Raw genomic sequence first — 15,369 nt, 5'->3', positions numbered from 1 at the left:
CCAAAGAAGCCGGAGCGGCCCTCAAAACCTGAGTGACTTACGCTCTGAAGCAGCGCAATTGGGCTGGCAGTGCTCTCCAGGCCTGTGATGCAGTGGTAATAAAACTGCATGCAGAGGAAGTTGCCTTTGCAGGCCAGGATGCCGATGTCCTGGAAGGCGAAGGCGAAGCGCTTCCCACTCCTCAGCTGGAAGGAGTACAGGAGAATGGTCTCCTGCACGCAGTTCTCCACCAGGCACCGTGGGAAGCCGCTGGCTCGCGAGAGCTGCTGGAAGTTGAGCGGCTCCGCCTTGACGTCGTCTGCAAGGAGGAGGAACAGCGTCACTGCCACTGCAGGCCAAATTTCCGTGCAAGATTTGTATAGCAAAAGGCCACAGAAAAGAAACAGCCTGTTTGTAGAAACAGCCACTGGGGAGCGGTTTGTTTTGGGGGAGCCTCCCGACCTCTGGAGGGAATTCTCTGCTTCTCCCAGCCCTTTCCAAGGAGCAGGGAGCACACACCCCGCCCGGACGCAGAGCAGGGAAGTAGGGGGTGGCCGCTGCCTTCTCCTCACCAGGGATAATTTCTGTGGGGCACTCGAGACCCTCCAGCCAGAACTTGTCGATAGCCAGCTGGAATATGGGTCTGCGCACCACAAACACCTCCTGTGTGCCGAAGAGACGCTTTTGGACGATAGCGAATGTCCCGAGTCCCGCCACCACGACACCCTGCAGAGGAAAATGACACAAAGGCTGGCGAGGGAGTACTGCAGAGATGGGAAAGTGATGGCTGTCACAGAGTGGGGACACTGCTCCGTGCCCTCCCCACCCCCAGGGGCAAGGGGGGAAGGTGGGGCACTTTGGGAAGCTTTGGAAAAGAGACGTTCTCTGGTTTTTCTTCGCCGTCCTCAACGTATTTGCTAACATCCCTTGGCTAGAGAAGATCCTGGGGTTGTCAACACAGGGATCATCCCTTGGACTGATTCCCAGGGATTATCCTTGGCATGGACCCAGGGTAATCCTGCGTCCCTCTGCTTGGTCTCCCCACTCTGACCACAGGGAAGGGTGAAGACCGAGGGTGTGCGAGCGCTTTCTTGGACTGGATCTGGACGTTGCTTCTCTCCTGGTTGGCCAAGAAGCTGCTGTGGGCACATGCGGTGCCCTCAGTGTGCTGCCGTGGTGCTCAGGGAGGGATCACTTCTTGGGCCCAGGCTCTCAGGAAGACTGAACGCCTGCAGGGCGAGGGAGACCAGGATGCCAGCCCACCTTGTCCAGCTTCAGCTGTCCCAGGATGTAATTGGACACAGCACCCCAGATAGCCACGATCTCTGGAAAGCAAGCGAAAGAGATGTCAGGCTCCACAGCCCCTCGGCAAGCTCCTTGCCCAGGGTGACAGACAGCAGCGTCCACAAACAGCCCAGAAAATCACCACTGTGCCTGGGGTTCTGGTCTGTGCCCCCATCTCAGACTGCTGAAGGAGACTGGTACGAGGTGAAGGGCTGATTTCCAGCCGGCTCCAGAGAGCCCTGGGGGACTGCAGGGCACCCCAGTCCCCGGAATGCAGGACCCCTTTTCCCCAGAGCCAGATCCCACACAGGCAACAGTTCCCAGGAAAAGCTGGCCCTGGATGGCCCCCCTGTGAGGGGAACGAGCCCTGCCCAAGAGCCTTGGGACTCAGGGCAGCCCCAGCCAGCACCAGGACCCGTGAGTCCTGGCGGCCACACTGTCCCCCAAGCTCAGTGAGACCCTCAGGATGGGCTCTTGCAGCAGCCCCCACCCCTGTCCCACCACCCCCACAGCCCAGCAGCTGCAGCTCTTGAGAGCGGACAGCCCCGATATGACCCCTTGGGAAGGAGCTCCCAAAACCCTCACCCTTGGTGGAGAGCTGCAGGAGCGTGGGGAACAAGAAGCTCAGGTCTGAGCTGATGGCCACAGTGCAGCAGCCCTCCATCGCGCTTGCTGAGGAGAAGGGATGCACCTCCCTGCCCCTTGCCCCAAACTCCTCTCCAACAAGACCCCGCTCCTCTGCCCCTCACGAAGGGTCCCCCCACGCAGCCTCGCGGAGCAGCTCACGAGGGCAGCTGTGGGCAGCACCCGAGCAGTGCTCAGCAGTGCCCGGGCCTCGCTAGAAACTCCCGGCACTGCCATGGCACCAGGGAGACCTGCCTGTGACACACTGTATCCCCCTATGACATCAGGTCACGTCATTGGAGGACTCGTGACGCCAGCAGGGAGGTGGCAGAGCTGAGGGGGGAGGCAAGAGATGTTCCCTCTTGTCTGGGGAAACAGTCCCCTCCCCTCCCCCCAGTTCCATCCCACAATGACAGACAAACCCATCCAGAGCATCCTGAAATGGTTCTGGAGCTGTGCAATACCCAACCTGGGGCCCCAGAGAACTGGCGCCTGGGCCTGCACCCACAGGTCTCTGTGGCTGGGAGCCCTCCTGGGCAGCTGGGGCATGGGGGTGGCTCAGGTGGGCTTCTTTCCAAAGGTGGGACCGCAACCGCACAGGAGCCGCAGCCCCCTCTGCGTGCCCGAGCACTCGCACTGGCAGCACGGCACCTGCTTGGCACCCGTGTGTGTGACACGTGGGAGGTATGGCAGTGCTGGGGCCTCTCCCAGGGACAAATATACAGAAAGTAGCCACCGATTGATTCAGTCTAGCATTTAAAAGGCTTCCAGTCCCTGAAAAGGAAATTCTGCAGGTAGCTCTCGATCAAGGCAATCTTTGAATGGAGCTGAAGTCAGTTTGTGAAAACAATTACATACATGCCTGAAACAGAGAAGTAAACTACATCAAGCAGGAGACTCTTTGAGCTGAGATGGCAAGAAAAGAACAGGCAGGCAGCAAGCAAACCTTAAGCCACACTGACAAACACCAGAAGCTCTATAGTGCCTTTTTATAGCCTGTCAGCAAACCAAGCTTTCCAAGCAAACACTTCCTTGAGCAGGATGAGAAACGTGATTTATAGACAATCAGCTCAGTTGTGCCAGTGCAAAGGAAGGCACCTGGCAAGCTCTTCATACGGTTTGAAGTGAAAACCCAGGTCCTGAGACAGCTGTTTGTAAACAGCGTCCATTCAAAAAGCATAAGGCAATTCAGAAAGTGTAGCAGAAGACGTGTATTTCAGCGTCTCACTCTTACCTCATGTCTTCTGAAGAAGGTATTTCCTCCACCCTCTGTAGCACGACCATACCAGTAAGATGCAAGTTATAACGTTAACAAGAGCAAAAGCAAATGTTATTTTAGACTGCGCTACCCTTCAGAAGCAGTTAGTTCAGCTACATTAAAATTAACAACTAAATCACTCTCTTGTGTGAAATATACTACTTATACATAACAGTAAAATGAATGAGGTCCTTCCTCTGCATCCGTCAACACCCCAAGGTCTTCCACATCCATCATTTAGCATCTAAGCATCTTCTCCATGTCCTCCATCCTTCCTAACACCACTCCTGCAGCACTCAGATAGTTGACATAGAAGAGCAAAGACAGGCAGGTACAAACAAGCATTTAAAACAGTAGACGTCATCAGTATGACATTTTAAGACAGTACGCACAAAGCCAGAGTCAGTGACCCTTGGCCAACTTTTTAAACGCCACTTAGAACTTGGGTTAAATGTTTACTTTTTACAGAGAGATTTCAGAACAAGAGGTGGAGGATCTGCAATCATACACTGTTTTCAGGTTCATTTTCCCTTCTGCTGAGCACAGTAATAAAATTAATCTACTTCAGTAGGAGAAAAATAAGAATTCTGAAGAGAAAGAAGTTATGGTAGTCTTCCATAGTACGTAAACTGCTCTGCATGACGGCGTTAAATCATTCTTAGTTAGCAGCCTTCCTCAGATCAAAGGCTGCTTATTCTTCTCTTAACTCTAAGCAAGTTTCGTGTTGTTTGTCCAAGATTTTACGTGCTGGAGAAACCATCCTGGCTGTTGCTAGGCTTTGCAAGTCTTTCAGAAAACAATGCCAATTTGGGCTTCACCAAGAGAAGTAAGCCACGGCCAGAGCTGCAGAAACGCCAGGACGAATTTGCTTTGGCTGGATTGATCTTTCTGTGGTATCTCGACTCAGCCAAGTGCCACAAGAAACGTTTGTAAGCAGGGGAAAGAAATTGTGCAAAACGGAGGCACTTCTGAGACAAAGGTCTCTGAAGAGGGCGACTTCAATCTCCTCAACGTCACAATGGAAAGCCACCGTTTGAAGGGAATCGATTTCAAGGGAAGTCCCAGCCTTGCATAAAGAATAGGCTTTCAGGCATAAAAACGAGGCTTTGGGCCCTAACAAGAGGGGGCTGGGCCTTAATAGAGGGGGTTGGGCCCTAAAAAGAGGGGTAATGGCCTAACCCTGCCAGGAGTAACAACTCCTCCTGCTGCTGCCAAGAGGAGAAGAAAGTCCTTCGCCCACCTCACGCCCCACGTTACGCAAGGAAAAGCCCCCAGACCGCAAGGAGGGCTCCGAGCCAGAGTCAGCTGCGTGCCACACATGGGCAGCTCCCTCAGGATATACATTTCCCAGCCTGCTCATCTGGAAGCCTCCACAGCGCAGGTCACCTCTCAGCAACCCGAGTGGAAGAGAGGCCTCCAAGGAGCGGGGAGCAGAGGCCTGGTTTTCATAGAGGCAGAAGAGGCTCCCTGAGCAGAGGGATTCCCGCCCTCCGCTCCTGGCCCTGCCATTAACCTCACCGTATTCCTCTGCAGAGTTCTGGCTGCAGATGGAGCTTCTCCTGCAGGCTTTCGCTCTTCCAGCCCATAGGCCGAGCAGAGCTGGGACATACGGAAATACAGTCCCTTGCCGAGCCTTTTCCAGGGCCGTTTTCGCTTCCTGGCGCCGTGCTGCTGTCAATGCCGGAGCCTGGGCAGGGCGGGGGTCTTTTCCTCAGGGATCTGAAGGAGTGTCCGTGAGAACTGAGGGCCCCAGGCCTGGCCCGGCCCCACAGGGACCCAGGCCAGGCCTGCGGGTCTCTCCTCGCCCCAGTGGGGCTCAGCGCGGGGCCGGGGAGGGCCGGGGGGCTCCCACATGCCCCCACCTGCTGCCAGGCCTGGGGGCTCTGGGGGCCACACCTGGCCGGGGGCGGAGCCTTGAGCCCTAAACCTGGGGGGTTAGGCCCTAAAAATGCAGCTTTGCACCCTAAAGTGAGGGTTTGGAGCCTAAAATCAGGCCTCAGAAACTACGGATGCGGCTTTGGGCCCTAAAAATGAGGCTCTGAAACATGAAATGGCTTTGGAGAGTAAAAATGAGGCTCTGGACCCTATAAAGGGAGCTTTGGACAGTAAACAAAAAAGGCTTTGGGCCCTCAAAAGAGGGGTTTTGACCTGATAAAGGATGGTTTGGACCCTCAAAATGCAGCTTCAGACCCAATAAATGCAGCTTTTGACTCTATAAATGAGGGTTTAGACCCTAAAAATAAGGCTTTGGACCTTAAAATGAGGCCTTGGGCCCTAAAAATGAGGCTTTGGATCCGTGGCGTGCTGGGAGCTGGAGTCCCTGCCCAGTGGCTCCGCTCCCTGGGGTTTGTCACCCCCTGGCACTTCCAGACTAAGCAGGATGGCAACGGCCAAATAACGGACAATCAGACTCAAACCGTCGCCCCACTCTCTCCCTTGCTAAATGGCACCTCCAGCAACAGTCTACCTACCCCCTGGGTGTGGGGCTCTAAAATGAGGCTTTGGAGAATAACGGGGAGGCTTCGGGCCCTTAAGTGATGCCTTGGACCCTAAAATTGAGGCTTTGGATCCTCAAATGAGGCTTTGGGCCCTGAAATGAGGCTTTGGAAACTAATAATGCTGCTTTGGACTGTGAAAACAAAGGCTCAGACCTTAAAAAATAGCTGTGCAACCCAAAAATGAAGCTTTGGCCCCTAAACAAAGGGTTTAGGGGGCTCTATGAAAGGGGGTTTGGGACCAAAAAATGGATCTCTAAACCCTAAAAATGAAACCCTGGGCCCTTAAAACCAGGGGTTTGAAAACGAAAACGAACCTTTGGACCCTGAAATGCTGCTTTGGACGCCACAAATGAGGCTTTGAATGCTAAAAATGAGACTTTAATTCCTAAAATTGAGGCTTTGGGCCCTAAAGATGAGGCTTTGGAAACAAATGAGGCTTTGGAAACAGAAAATGAGGCACTGTTCCTCAAAACGAGGCTTTGGATCCTTAAAATGCTTATTTGGACACTTAAAATTTAGGTTTGGAAAATATAAATTAGGCTTTGGACCCTAAAGTGAGATTTTGGTCCCTAAATTGATGCTTCAGACCATATAAATGAGGCTTTGGACCTGGAAATGAGACTTCAGACCCTGTAAATGTGTCTTTGGACCCTAAGAACGAAGCGTTAGGGCTTTAAAATGAGGCTTTGGAACCTGTAACTGTGGATTTGTACCCTAAATGAGGCTTTACGCTTTGGATGCTAAAAAGAGGCTTTGTGCCCTAAAGCAGAGGGAAAAGAGGGGTTTGGACCCTCACAACGAGGCTTTGAGCCCTAACCTGAGGGTTTGTGCCTTAACAATGAGTATGTGGATGCTCAAAATTAGGATTGGGACCCTAAAACGAGGGGGCTGGACCCTAAGAATGAGGCTTTGGACCCTAAAAGTGAAGCTTGGTACCCTAAAATGAGGCTTGGGACCCTACAAATGAGGCTTTGGGGCCTAAAATGATTCTTTGAGCCCCAAAGATGAGGCTTTGAGCCCTAAATATGGTGTTTGGACCCTAAAAAGAAGGCTTTGAACCGTGAAAATGAGGCTTGGCAGCCTAAAATGAGGCTTTGGGCCCCAGAAATGAGGGGCCGGATCTTAAAATCGAGGATTTGGACACTAAAATGATGCTTAGTGTTCTAAAAATGAGGATTTGGAAACTTAAATGAATCTTTAGACCCTAACAGTGAGCCTTTCTACCCTAAAAGAGGGATTTGGACCCTAAAAATCAGCATTTGGACCCACAAAATGCAGCTGTGTGTCAAAAAACTCAGGGACTGGACCCTAAAACTGAGGCCTTTGATGCTAGAATCTAAGCTTTGGACACTACAAAGGAGGCTTTGGGACGTAAAAATGAAGCCTTGAGCCCTAAGACTGAGGGTTTGGACCCGCAAGATGTGGCTTGGACCCTCCAAAAATGACACTTTGGACCCTGAAAATGAGGCTTCAGAAACTAAAAATGTGACTTTGGGCCCTAAAACGGAGAGTTTAGACCGTAAAAATGAAGCTTTGGAGCCTAAAATGAGGCTTTGGAAGCCCAAACTAAGACTTTGGAAAGGAAGAATGAGGCTTTAGTCCCTTAAAAAAGGCTTTGAGCCCTAAAACTGAGGCTTTCAAAACTAAAAATGCAGCTTTGGTCCCTGAAACAGAGGCTTTGTACCCTGAAAATATGGCTTTGAGCTTTAAGACTGAGGCTTTGGAACGTCAAATGAGGCTTTGGGCCTAACATGAGGCTTTGGAACACGGAAATAAGACTTTGAAAGTAAAAAGGTGGCTTTGGGCCCTAAAATTGAGGCTTTGCACTCCAAAACGAGGCTTCAGAGCCTACATTTGTAGCTTGGGACCCCGAAAAAAGGCTTGTGGCCCTAAAAGTGAGGGTTTAGACCATGAAAATGAAACTGTGGGCCCTAAAGGTGGCCATGGGCTGTAAAAGAGGGACGTGAACCCTAACAACCCTCAAACCGACAATTTTCACCCATAAAATGAGGCTCTGGGCCCTAAAAATGAGGCTTTATAGCCTACAAGAGGGGTTTGGACCCTAAAAATGAGGTCTTTGGGCCCTAAGAATGAGGTTGTGGACCTTAAGAAAAATGAGGCTTTGGGCCCTAAGAATGAGGCTTTTGGAATTTAAAGTGAGGCTTTCTACCCTAAAAAGTCGGGTTCGCGTTTGGACCCTAAAATGAGTATTTGGATACCCAACATGAGGCTTGGGACCCTAACAATGATGGGCTGGATCCTAAAAATGACACTCTGGACCCTGAAAATGAGGCTTTAGAAACTAAAAATGTGGCTTTGGGCCCTAAAACGTAGGGTTTGGACTGTAAAAATGAGGCTTTGGAAGCCAATAGAGGCTTTGGAAAGGAAGAAAGAGGCTTATGGCCCTAAAAGTGAGGGTTTAGACCCTAAAAATGAAACTGTGGGCCCTAAAAAAGGCTGTGGGTTGTAAAAGAGGGGTTTGGACCCTAGAAATAAGGCTTTTGACTCTAAACCAGAGGCTTTGAAGATGCCTTCAAAGACATATTTGGACCTTCCAAATCAGACATTGGGCCTTAAAAAGGACTCTTTGGGCCCTTAAAATGAGACTTTGAACCTTGAAAGAGGGCTTTGGAACTTATAAATGAGGTTTGAACACTAAACACGAGGTTTTGTACCTTAAAAATGATTATTTGGACCCTCAAATGGAGGCTTTGGGCCTTTAAAAATTATTCTTTCAGCCCTAAAAATGAGCCTTGCATCTTAAAAATGAAGGTCTCTGCGTTATCCAGGCGGCACGGGATTTCACTGGGCTGGGGACAACGGACGGCATCGTGCTGGGACAGACCCCGGAGGAGGGGTCTCCCCAAGGGGTCTGGGGGCCTTGCCCTGCCCTCCCGTTGCCCATGGGGATCCCAGCCACCCCTCCCACCATGGTGTGACCACCTCAGGCTGGTGCAAGGAACAGCCCAGGACAGCCCCGGCCCCACCACTCACCCAGAAGTGTGAGCTCTCTCTACGTGTGTGTGAGCACATGCGTGCTGGGAGGCGCGTGCGCACGTGTGGCGTGGACGGTGTGCTGGGGCGCAGGAGTAGGGGTGCACGTGTTCACGCCACGGGCCGTGGGGGACTTTATTCCCTCCTGCCCCTGTGAGCCATTCTGGGATCCCACATGGGGTTTGTACAACCCTTGCAGACAGACCCACCACCAGGCACAGGCTGGCACCTCCAGCTGAGAACTGCTCTTTATTTTGCTTTTTTAGGTGGACTTTGGCAGCTGGGAAGCCTCCCAGCCCCTTTGCTCGCAGCCCCGCTGCTGCAGCTGCTGCTCCTGGCACCTTCCCCTCTGTTGCCGGACGAGCATCGAGCGCTAGGGAGGTAGAAAGAAAAGGATGGGATGGGATAGGATGGGATGGGCAGGGAGAAGACAGAGAAATCCTGCAGGCTTAGCTCAGGCCACCTGTGGTGGGATCTGCTTGGGATGAAGCCTCAAGGTGTCTGTGAAGTGGGAGAGGCCCCTCGTGCCCAAGCCCAGGAGAAAGTCCCAGGTGCAGCTGGTCAGCCTGGGGCTGAGTCAGGTGGAGCCAGACCTTGGGTGTCCCCAACAGGTATTCCCGCTCAGGGCAAGGCGTCTTGGGGCCAGGACTTTGCAAGGGAAGGACAGACTCTCCGGTTTGGGAAGGGGAGAGCCAGCCATCAGCGGGATCCCTCTGTCTTCAGCCAGGACTTTTATGTCCCACACGGAAAGCCAATCTGGGTGCCCAGCCAGACCCCTCGGATGTCAGGGAGCTCCAGCCCAAAGCCACTCTCCAAAACCTGCTTCTGTCTCACAAGGGGTGTCAGAGAAATGCCCTCTTTCCCCCAGGGCTGCCCTCAGTGGAGGGATGGGCCCTGCAGCTGGGAGAAGCACCGTCCCTTTTTGGAGGTAGTTACCAGGGGAGCTGCCTCTGCTGCTCCAGCTTCTGCCTGTTGGTCTCAACAACATGCTTGAATATGTCCCGCCGTGCTTGATGCGGCTCCAGCCTTTTCAGGACCTGGGTGGCTCGTGGGGAAAGGTTGCTGCAACAACGGGGAAATGTCATCCCTCAGCCTCTGCTGGAGACCCTTCTGCCTCTCCCCGCCTCCAGCCCCTGTGACCACCCGCTCCCATGTCCACCCACCCTTTGACCCTGCGGTGAGTTTTGGGCCTTGGCTGTGGGGGTGACCCGGGCCATGCCCGTGTTCGGAGACATCAGAGGCTGTCCTACACCACCCCAGGATGCAGGGACCGGGGTGCTGGACATCTCTGCGGGGTCACGGCTATGCGACGGCGCACACGTACCCAGGCTGGAGCCTTTTCAGCTGGGCTGCTGATGCCATCTCCTCTTCTGGGAGAGCGTTTTCAGCCTTCCTCCACCTCTTCTTGTCCTCCTTGTCCTCCTTGCCCCCGGACTGGGCTGGAGGGTGGGGAGCCCACAGGCCGCTAGTGCTGAGCTCCTGCCGAGGAGAAGACACTCTCAGCAAACCAGGTGGGAAGCAGAGGTGCTGTTCCCCGGGGACCTCCTGGGAGGAGCCTGCAGCAGGACGTGGGGGCTGGGAGACTCACCACCACGTGCCCACAGGGAAATGTCAGGGGAGGACCAGGGGTTGGCTACAGCTCCCGGCTGACCCTCCAGTTTCCCTCTGACACCACTGATGGCATCATAAGTGAGGAGGAGGGAAGGGCCACTGGCAGGGCGGGAACTGACAAGGAGCTCTCCACCAGCTTCGCCAGAGCAGACTCTGTGATATCCACTGGGTTCATCAGGGCAGACCACATGATCTCCACCGGGTTCGCCAGGGCAGACGACATGGTCCAAGGAGCCTTCTCACCTCCCTCCCTCTCCCGAGCACCAGTGCTCACGGCCCCCGGCTGCCTCTCCAGCACCCGACGGCCCAGCACGGGGCACTCACCAGCACCCTGCCCTCTCCTGACAAGGAGCCCCTTTGCTGCTTGTTCTTGGCCTGTTCCAGCCACCAGCAAAAAACACTCCAGAGGCAGGCCAAAGACATCGCCAGGGTAGCGATGACTGCTTTCAAATAAGCTCTTAACAGACGTCCTCTGCTGCCTGTGGCATACTTTTCTTTCTCTAATGTTGGCCAGAAGCAGATCCCTCTGAGTATGGGAAGAGTCTCCCCCCAGGCTCAGATGTTTCTCAGAGGACAAGGATTATGCAAGGAAACCACAAAATGCCCTTTGGCAGGCGATGAGAACAGTGGTTCCCCAGCATCTGCACGCTAATTCTACTGGAAGAGGATTGGGACTGACGAGGAAAGAGCAATTAGGCTTAGGTTGCTCTTTTGGGTGTAGAAAGGGAGGAGCAAAGGTGGGGAAAAGGTTGAGCAGAAACAGAAAATGGTGAGGAAGATACAAAAAGAAAAGAAAATGTCTTGGGGGTCTTCCAATAGGGGTTTTTCTCCCAACGGTAGAAGTGCGGGTGCCTGTAGATGGTAGAGAGGCTGTCCTGTGGACCCAAGCCTGTGGCGACCCCCTTGGACAACCCACCGGACCCTCCATCAAGTCTGCGCCGGAAGGGCTTGCTGGAGGAGGTGGAGAGAATTGCACCCAGGAATAAGGAGTGGGGAAGGGATGCAAAATTGTCATTCAGTACTAGTTGGGTGTGATTCGTAAGATCACGAGTGCTAGTTAGCAGTTCTACAGTTGTGTGTTCCCCGAGGTTAACCATTTAATTGCTTTACGGCTTTCTTAGCAGAGTAAAGCCAAACTAACAGGCACTGTTGTCAATAGGACCAAAGAGGCCTCGAGCCTGCTGCCTAACGGGGCAGAGTGGGACCTGTAGGAGGCAGCACAAGGCAGGGGCGCTCGACCCCTGCCCTCGTCCCAGCTGACGGCTGCTTCTGCCCCTTGGGTCCTGCTGCCAAGCTCTCCCCCACGGAGAGGAGCAGGCAAACGCCTGCCCTCAGCTGGTGTCAGTCCTGCTCCCACCCCCTGGAGACCCGCTGTCCGCAGCGCCCAATGGAGTGGGTGGCTGCGGCTCCCGGTGGCATCAACCGCTGCTCGTACCTTGGGCGGCTGCCGGTGCTCCCCTGCCGACCAGGCTTCCCACGTGGCCCATTCTGCCTGAGCTTTCTGTACCCGATCCCTGTACCCGGACCGCAGGTGCTCCACCTCGTCCCACTGCTCAGACAGCTCCCAGACGCCCTGCGGAGCACAGAAACGTGACAGCAGGCAGGATGAGCCTCAGCTCCTGGGCGGGGCTTCCTTCCGGTCTGACCCCTGCTCCTGCCCATCGCCTCAGCTGGTCGGTCAGCAGCCTCTGCTCCTCACAGACCAGGGGCCCTGGAGTCATCCCAGGTCCTCAACTCGTGGCAAACACCGTTGAGCAGCCAAATGTCAATGACCTGGAAAGGACTTGCACATTGTCCATAGCCCCTGGCCAGAATAAAGTGTTTCACGACAACCCAGGGGCAATGATAGACGGGAAGGGTGCGCAGCACCTTCCCTCTCACAAAGAAGAGCTGAAGGAGGTAACAGACAGGTTACAATGAACGCACGCCAGGGGATCTATTCAGGATTGCTCTCTGCACAAAGAGGCTTTTGCAGAGTCTCAGACAGCACAGTGATCACAGCCAGGCAGAGCACGTACCTGCAGCGCTCTCTTGCAGGCTTCAGAGGATGGGAGTGCTGAGGTGGGCCTGGCTGGAGGCGCTGGCTCCTGCCTGCCTGCTTCCTTCTTCCTGCGGGAGCTGCCTGGACGCAGGGGGTACACGCTGCAAAAAGACACCAGGAGGAGTCGGCATGAACGCGGGGCAGTTTGGTCTAAACCCGGCGCCTACCAGCTGCGCCCACCCCTGCGGCAGACAGCGGTGCTGCAGAGAACGGGTGTGTTGGACTGGCAGTGCTCATGCCAACCACGACTGCCCCACGCCAGCGCACTTGGCTGTGGCACGACAGGCCCTCGGTAACGCTCGGGGTGCCCATGTCCAGCCCCTCTTGGCAGAAGGAGGAGAGGAGCAGTGTCTGTGCGATGACGAGTTCCCAGAGACACCGTCACACCCCGATGGGACTTGATACATCACCTTCTCCTCCTTGGTCCCAAACACAGCATGTTTATGGATGGAAAACAGATTATTGCTGGGGACACAGTGTGAAGTAGGAGAAAGCGATCCAGAAAGGGAGGAATCCTGCCATTTCCCCATCCCTATGCTCTCGTTTGTTCCCACCACAAAGATGGGATTTCATAGAAAAGAAGAGCCTGAAAGAAACTCTCTCATCTGGTATCAAAGTGCCCCAGGCTGGTGGAAGAACTGGGGGAGGCGGGGCCATCTCCCACGGCAAGGTGGAGCCTTTGCTGAGCCACATCAGATGGATGAGATGGAGACACAGCGGAGAGGACAGCACCTCAGGTCTGCCGTAAGGGCGAGGAAAGCAATGTGGGGTGCACTCAACGTCCGCTGCCTTCCCCACTAAGGGTCGTGGCATGGGGCAAACAAGCTCACAACAATCCTGAGAAGACACCGTGGGACGTGTTAGGGCGAGGGAAGGAGACATGCTTCCACAAGGACGGACTGTTGGGGGACTCCTTAGGGGAGAGGAGCTTCTGCAACAAAGATCTGCATTCAGCTCCCAAAAGACCAGGACCCTGGTGGAAAACGCAGCCGGTCCCCAGGAGACCTGCCGCATGCTCGCCACCCAGTGAGAGAATGGCCATCACGAGGACGCGTGTCAGGAACCCTTCACAGTCCCTACGGCCGGCATCTCCAAAGGGGGCGTCCCCTCCGCATGGGTGCAAGGGTCCCCTTCATCCCCTCCCCCAGGGGTCTCACATGACAGAGGGCTGCTTCTCCACGTCTTGCTGTCTTGATCCCCAGCTGGGCAGCACAGGCAGGGGAAGCCCCTCCCGCCGCTTCAGCAGCTTGCCAGGATGCCCCTCTGTAACTGGGAAAGGAGGAAGCTCTTCAGAGCAGCCCTGAGGGGAGCGCGTTTTAACCAGGCCACAGTCCCCCAGCGTGGGGCAGGGCCCCCCAGACAGCAGGGACCCGTTCTCGTACCTCTGCTGATCCTGCGCTTCTCCACAGCCTTCTGTTGCTGGGTGGAGCTGGGGGAGGAAGCCTTGGCCTTCGCTTTGCTGCTCACGGTCAGCTGGAGCCTGGAACGCAAATGGCAATGGGGGCTTGAAGAAGGGCGACCCCCTGCCCCCTGTAGCTTCCTGGCACTGATCCTCCACCCTCTCGTCCAGGGCCTTGCACCCCTTTTCCTTGGTGTCCGTGCATGGGGGTTTTTGGCAATCCGCCCCCAAAACCATAAAATGGAGCCAAAATTCCTTTCCGCGTGCAGTATGCTCTCTCTGACGTGAAATACGGCAGGCCGGACATGAGAAACACAATCACAATGCCCGCTCACTCCAGGCAGAGACACACGTAGCTGAAACGCAGCATTAATTAACCAGGGACCTTTCACTTCAGGATCAACCCCTGATGTGATGCTGAGCATCAAGCCCTGGCAGTGCACGTTTGAGCCGGAGCTGGGAAGCCACCTGCTTGGTCAGCCGAGGGCCGCAGAGGAACCGCACTCACCTCGGGAATGTGTTGGCAGGAATTGCCTGCACCCCCTGAGCGGCGGTCGCTCCACCGGAGACAGTCGGATCTGGCTTCCACAGCCTCTGCAAAGTGACGCAGATCTGTTAAAAGGTTTCCAGGGCACTTTTCTCATGGCTCCCAAAGGAAGCAGACCTGTCTCCCGCTCCAAAAGAAAGCCACCTCTCCAAACCCCTCTTGAAAAATCCTCCTCTGTGAGCATCAGCCCTTGCTCTGCTCTGGAGAAGCTGCACAGCAAGCACTGAGACGATGCAATAACACTGCCAGGCTTTTTGCAGGGCCCAGGACTCAGAAGAAATGCTCTTTGCTAACGGAGGAGTCAGTGGCCTGCCACGTCCGGGCTGGCCAACGGCGACCCAGCTGTTCACCCTTCAGCTGGACTCCCAAAGAAGCCGGAGCGGCCCTCAAAACCTGAGTGACTTACGCTCTGAAGCAGCGCAATTGGGCTGGCAGTGCTCTCCAGGCCTGTGATGCAGTGGTAATAAAACTGCATGCAGAGGAAGTTGCCTTTGCAGGCCAGGATGCCGATGTCCTGGAAGGCGAAGGCGAAGCGCTTCCCACTCCTCAGCTGGAAGGAGTACAGGAGAATGGTCTCCTGCACGCAGTTCTCCACCAGGCACCGTGGGAAGCCGCTGGCTCGCGAGAGCTGCTGGAAGTTGAGCGGCTCCGCCTTGACGTCGTCTGCAAGGAGGAGGAACAGCGTCACTGCCACTGCAGGCCAAATTTCCGTGCAAGATTTGTATAGCAAAAGGCCACAGAAAAGAAACAGCCTGTTTGTAGAAACAGCCACTGGGGAGCGGTTTGTTTTGGGGGAGCCTCCCGACCTCTGGAGGGAATTCTCTGCTTCTCCCAGCCCTTTCCAAGGAGCAGGGAGCACACACCCCGCCCGGACGCAGAGCAGGGAAGTAGGGGGTGGCCGCTGCCTTCTCCTCACCAGGGATAATTTCTGTGGGGCACTCGAGACCCTCCAGCCAGAACTTGTCGATAGCCAGCTGGAATATGGGTCTGCGCACCACAAACACCTCCTGTGTGCCGAAGAGACGCTTTTGGACGATAGCGAATGTCCCGAGTCCCGCCACCACGACACCCTGCAGAGGAAAATGACACAAAGGCTGGCGAGGGAGTACTGCAGAGATGGGAAAGTGATGGCTG

At 54.8% G+C, this 15,369-nt stretch overlaps 1 protein-coding gene across 1 annotated transcript; it reads right to left on the bottom strand.

The window, feature by feature from the left end:
* Window positions 1-8,886: 8,886 nt before the first annotated feature.
* Window positions 8,887-14,710, bottom strand: LOC128143766 (uncharacterized). The gene is made up of 9 exons (XM_052791405.1): window positions 14,642-14,710; window positions 14,197-14,282; window positions 13,672-13,769; window positions 13,447-13,552; window positions 12,267-12,390; window positions 11,684-11,821; window positions 9,962-10,116; window positions 9,574-9,699; window positions 8,887-9,010 (listed from the first exon to the last, which is right to left on the bottom strand). Exons 1-9 carry the CDS (start codon window positions 14,708-14,710, stop codon window positions 8,887-8,889), a joined length of 1,026 nt encoding a protein of 341 aa, XP_052647365.1.
* Window positions 14,711-15,369: the final 659 nt, after the last annotated feature.

This window comes from Harpia harpyja, chromosome 7, assembly GCF_026419915.1.
Source record: "Harpia harpyja isolate bHarHar1 chromosome 7, bHarHar1 primary haplotype, whole genome shotgun sequence".
NCBI lineage: Eukaryota > Metazoa > Chordata > Aves > Accipitriformes > Accipitridae > Harpia > Harpia harpyja.
Note: the sequence above shows the minus strand (reverse complement) of the source record. Positions and strands in the feature narration are given on the sequence as shown.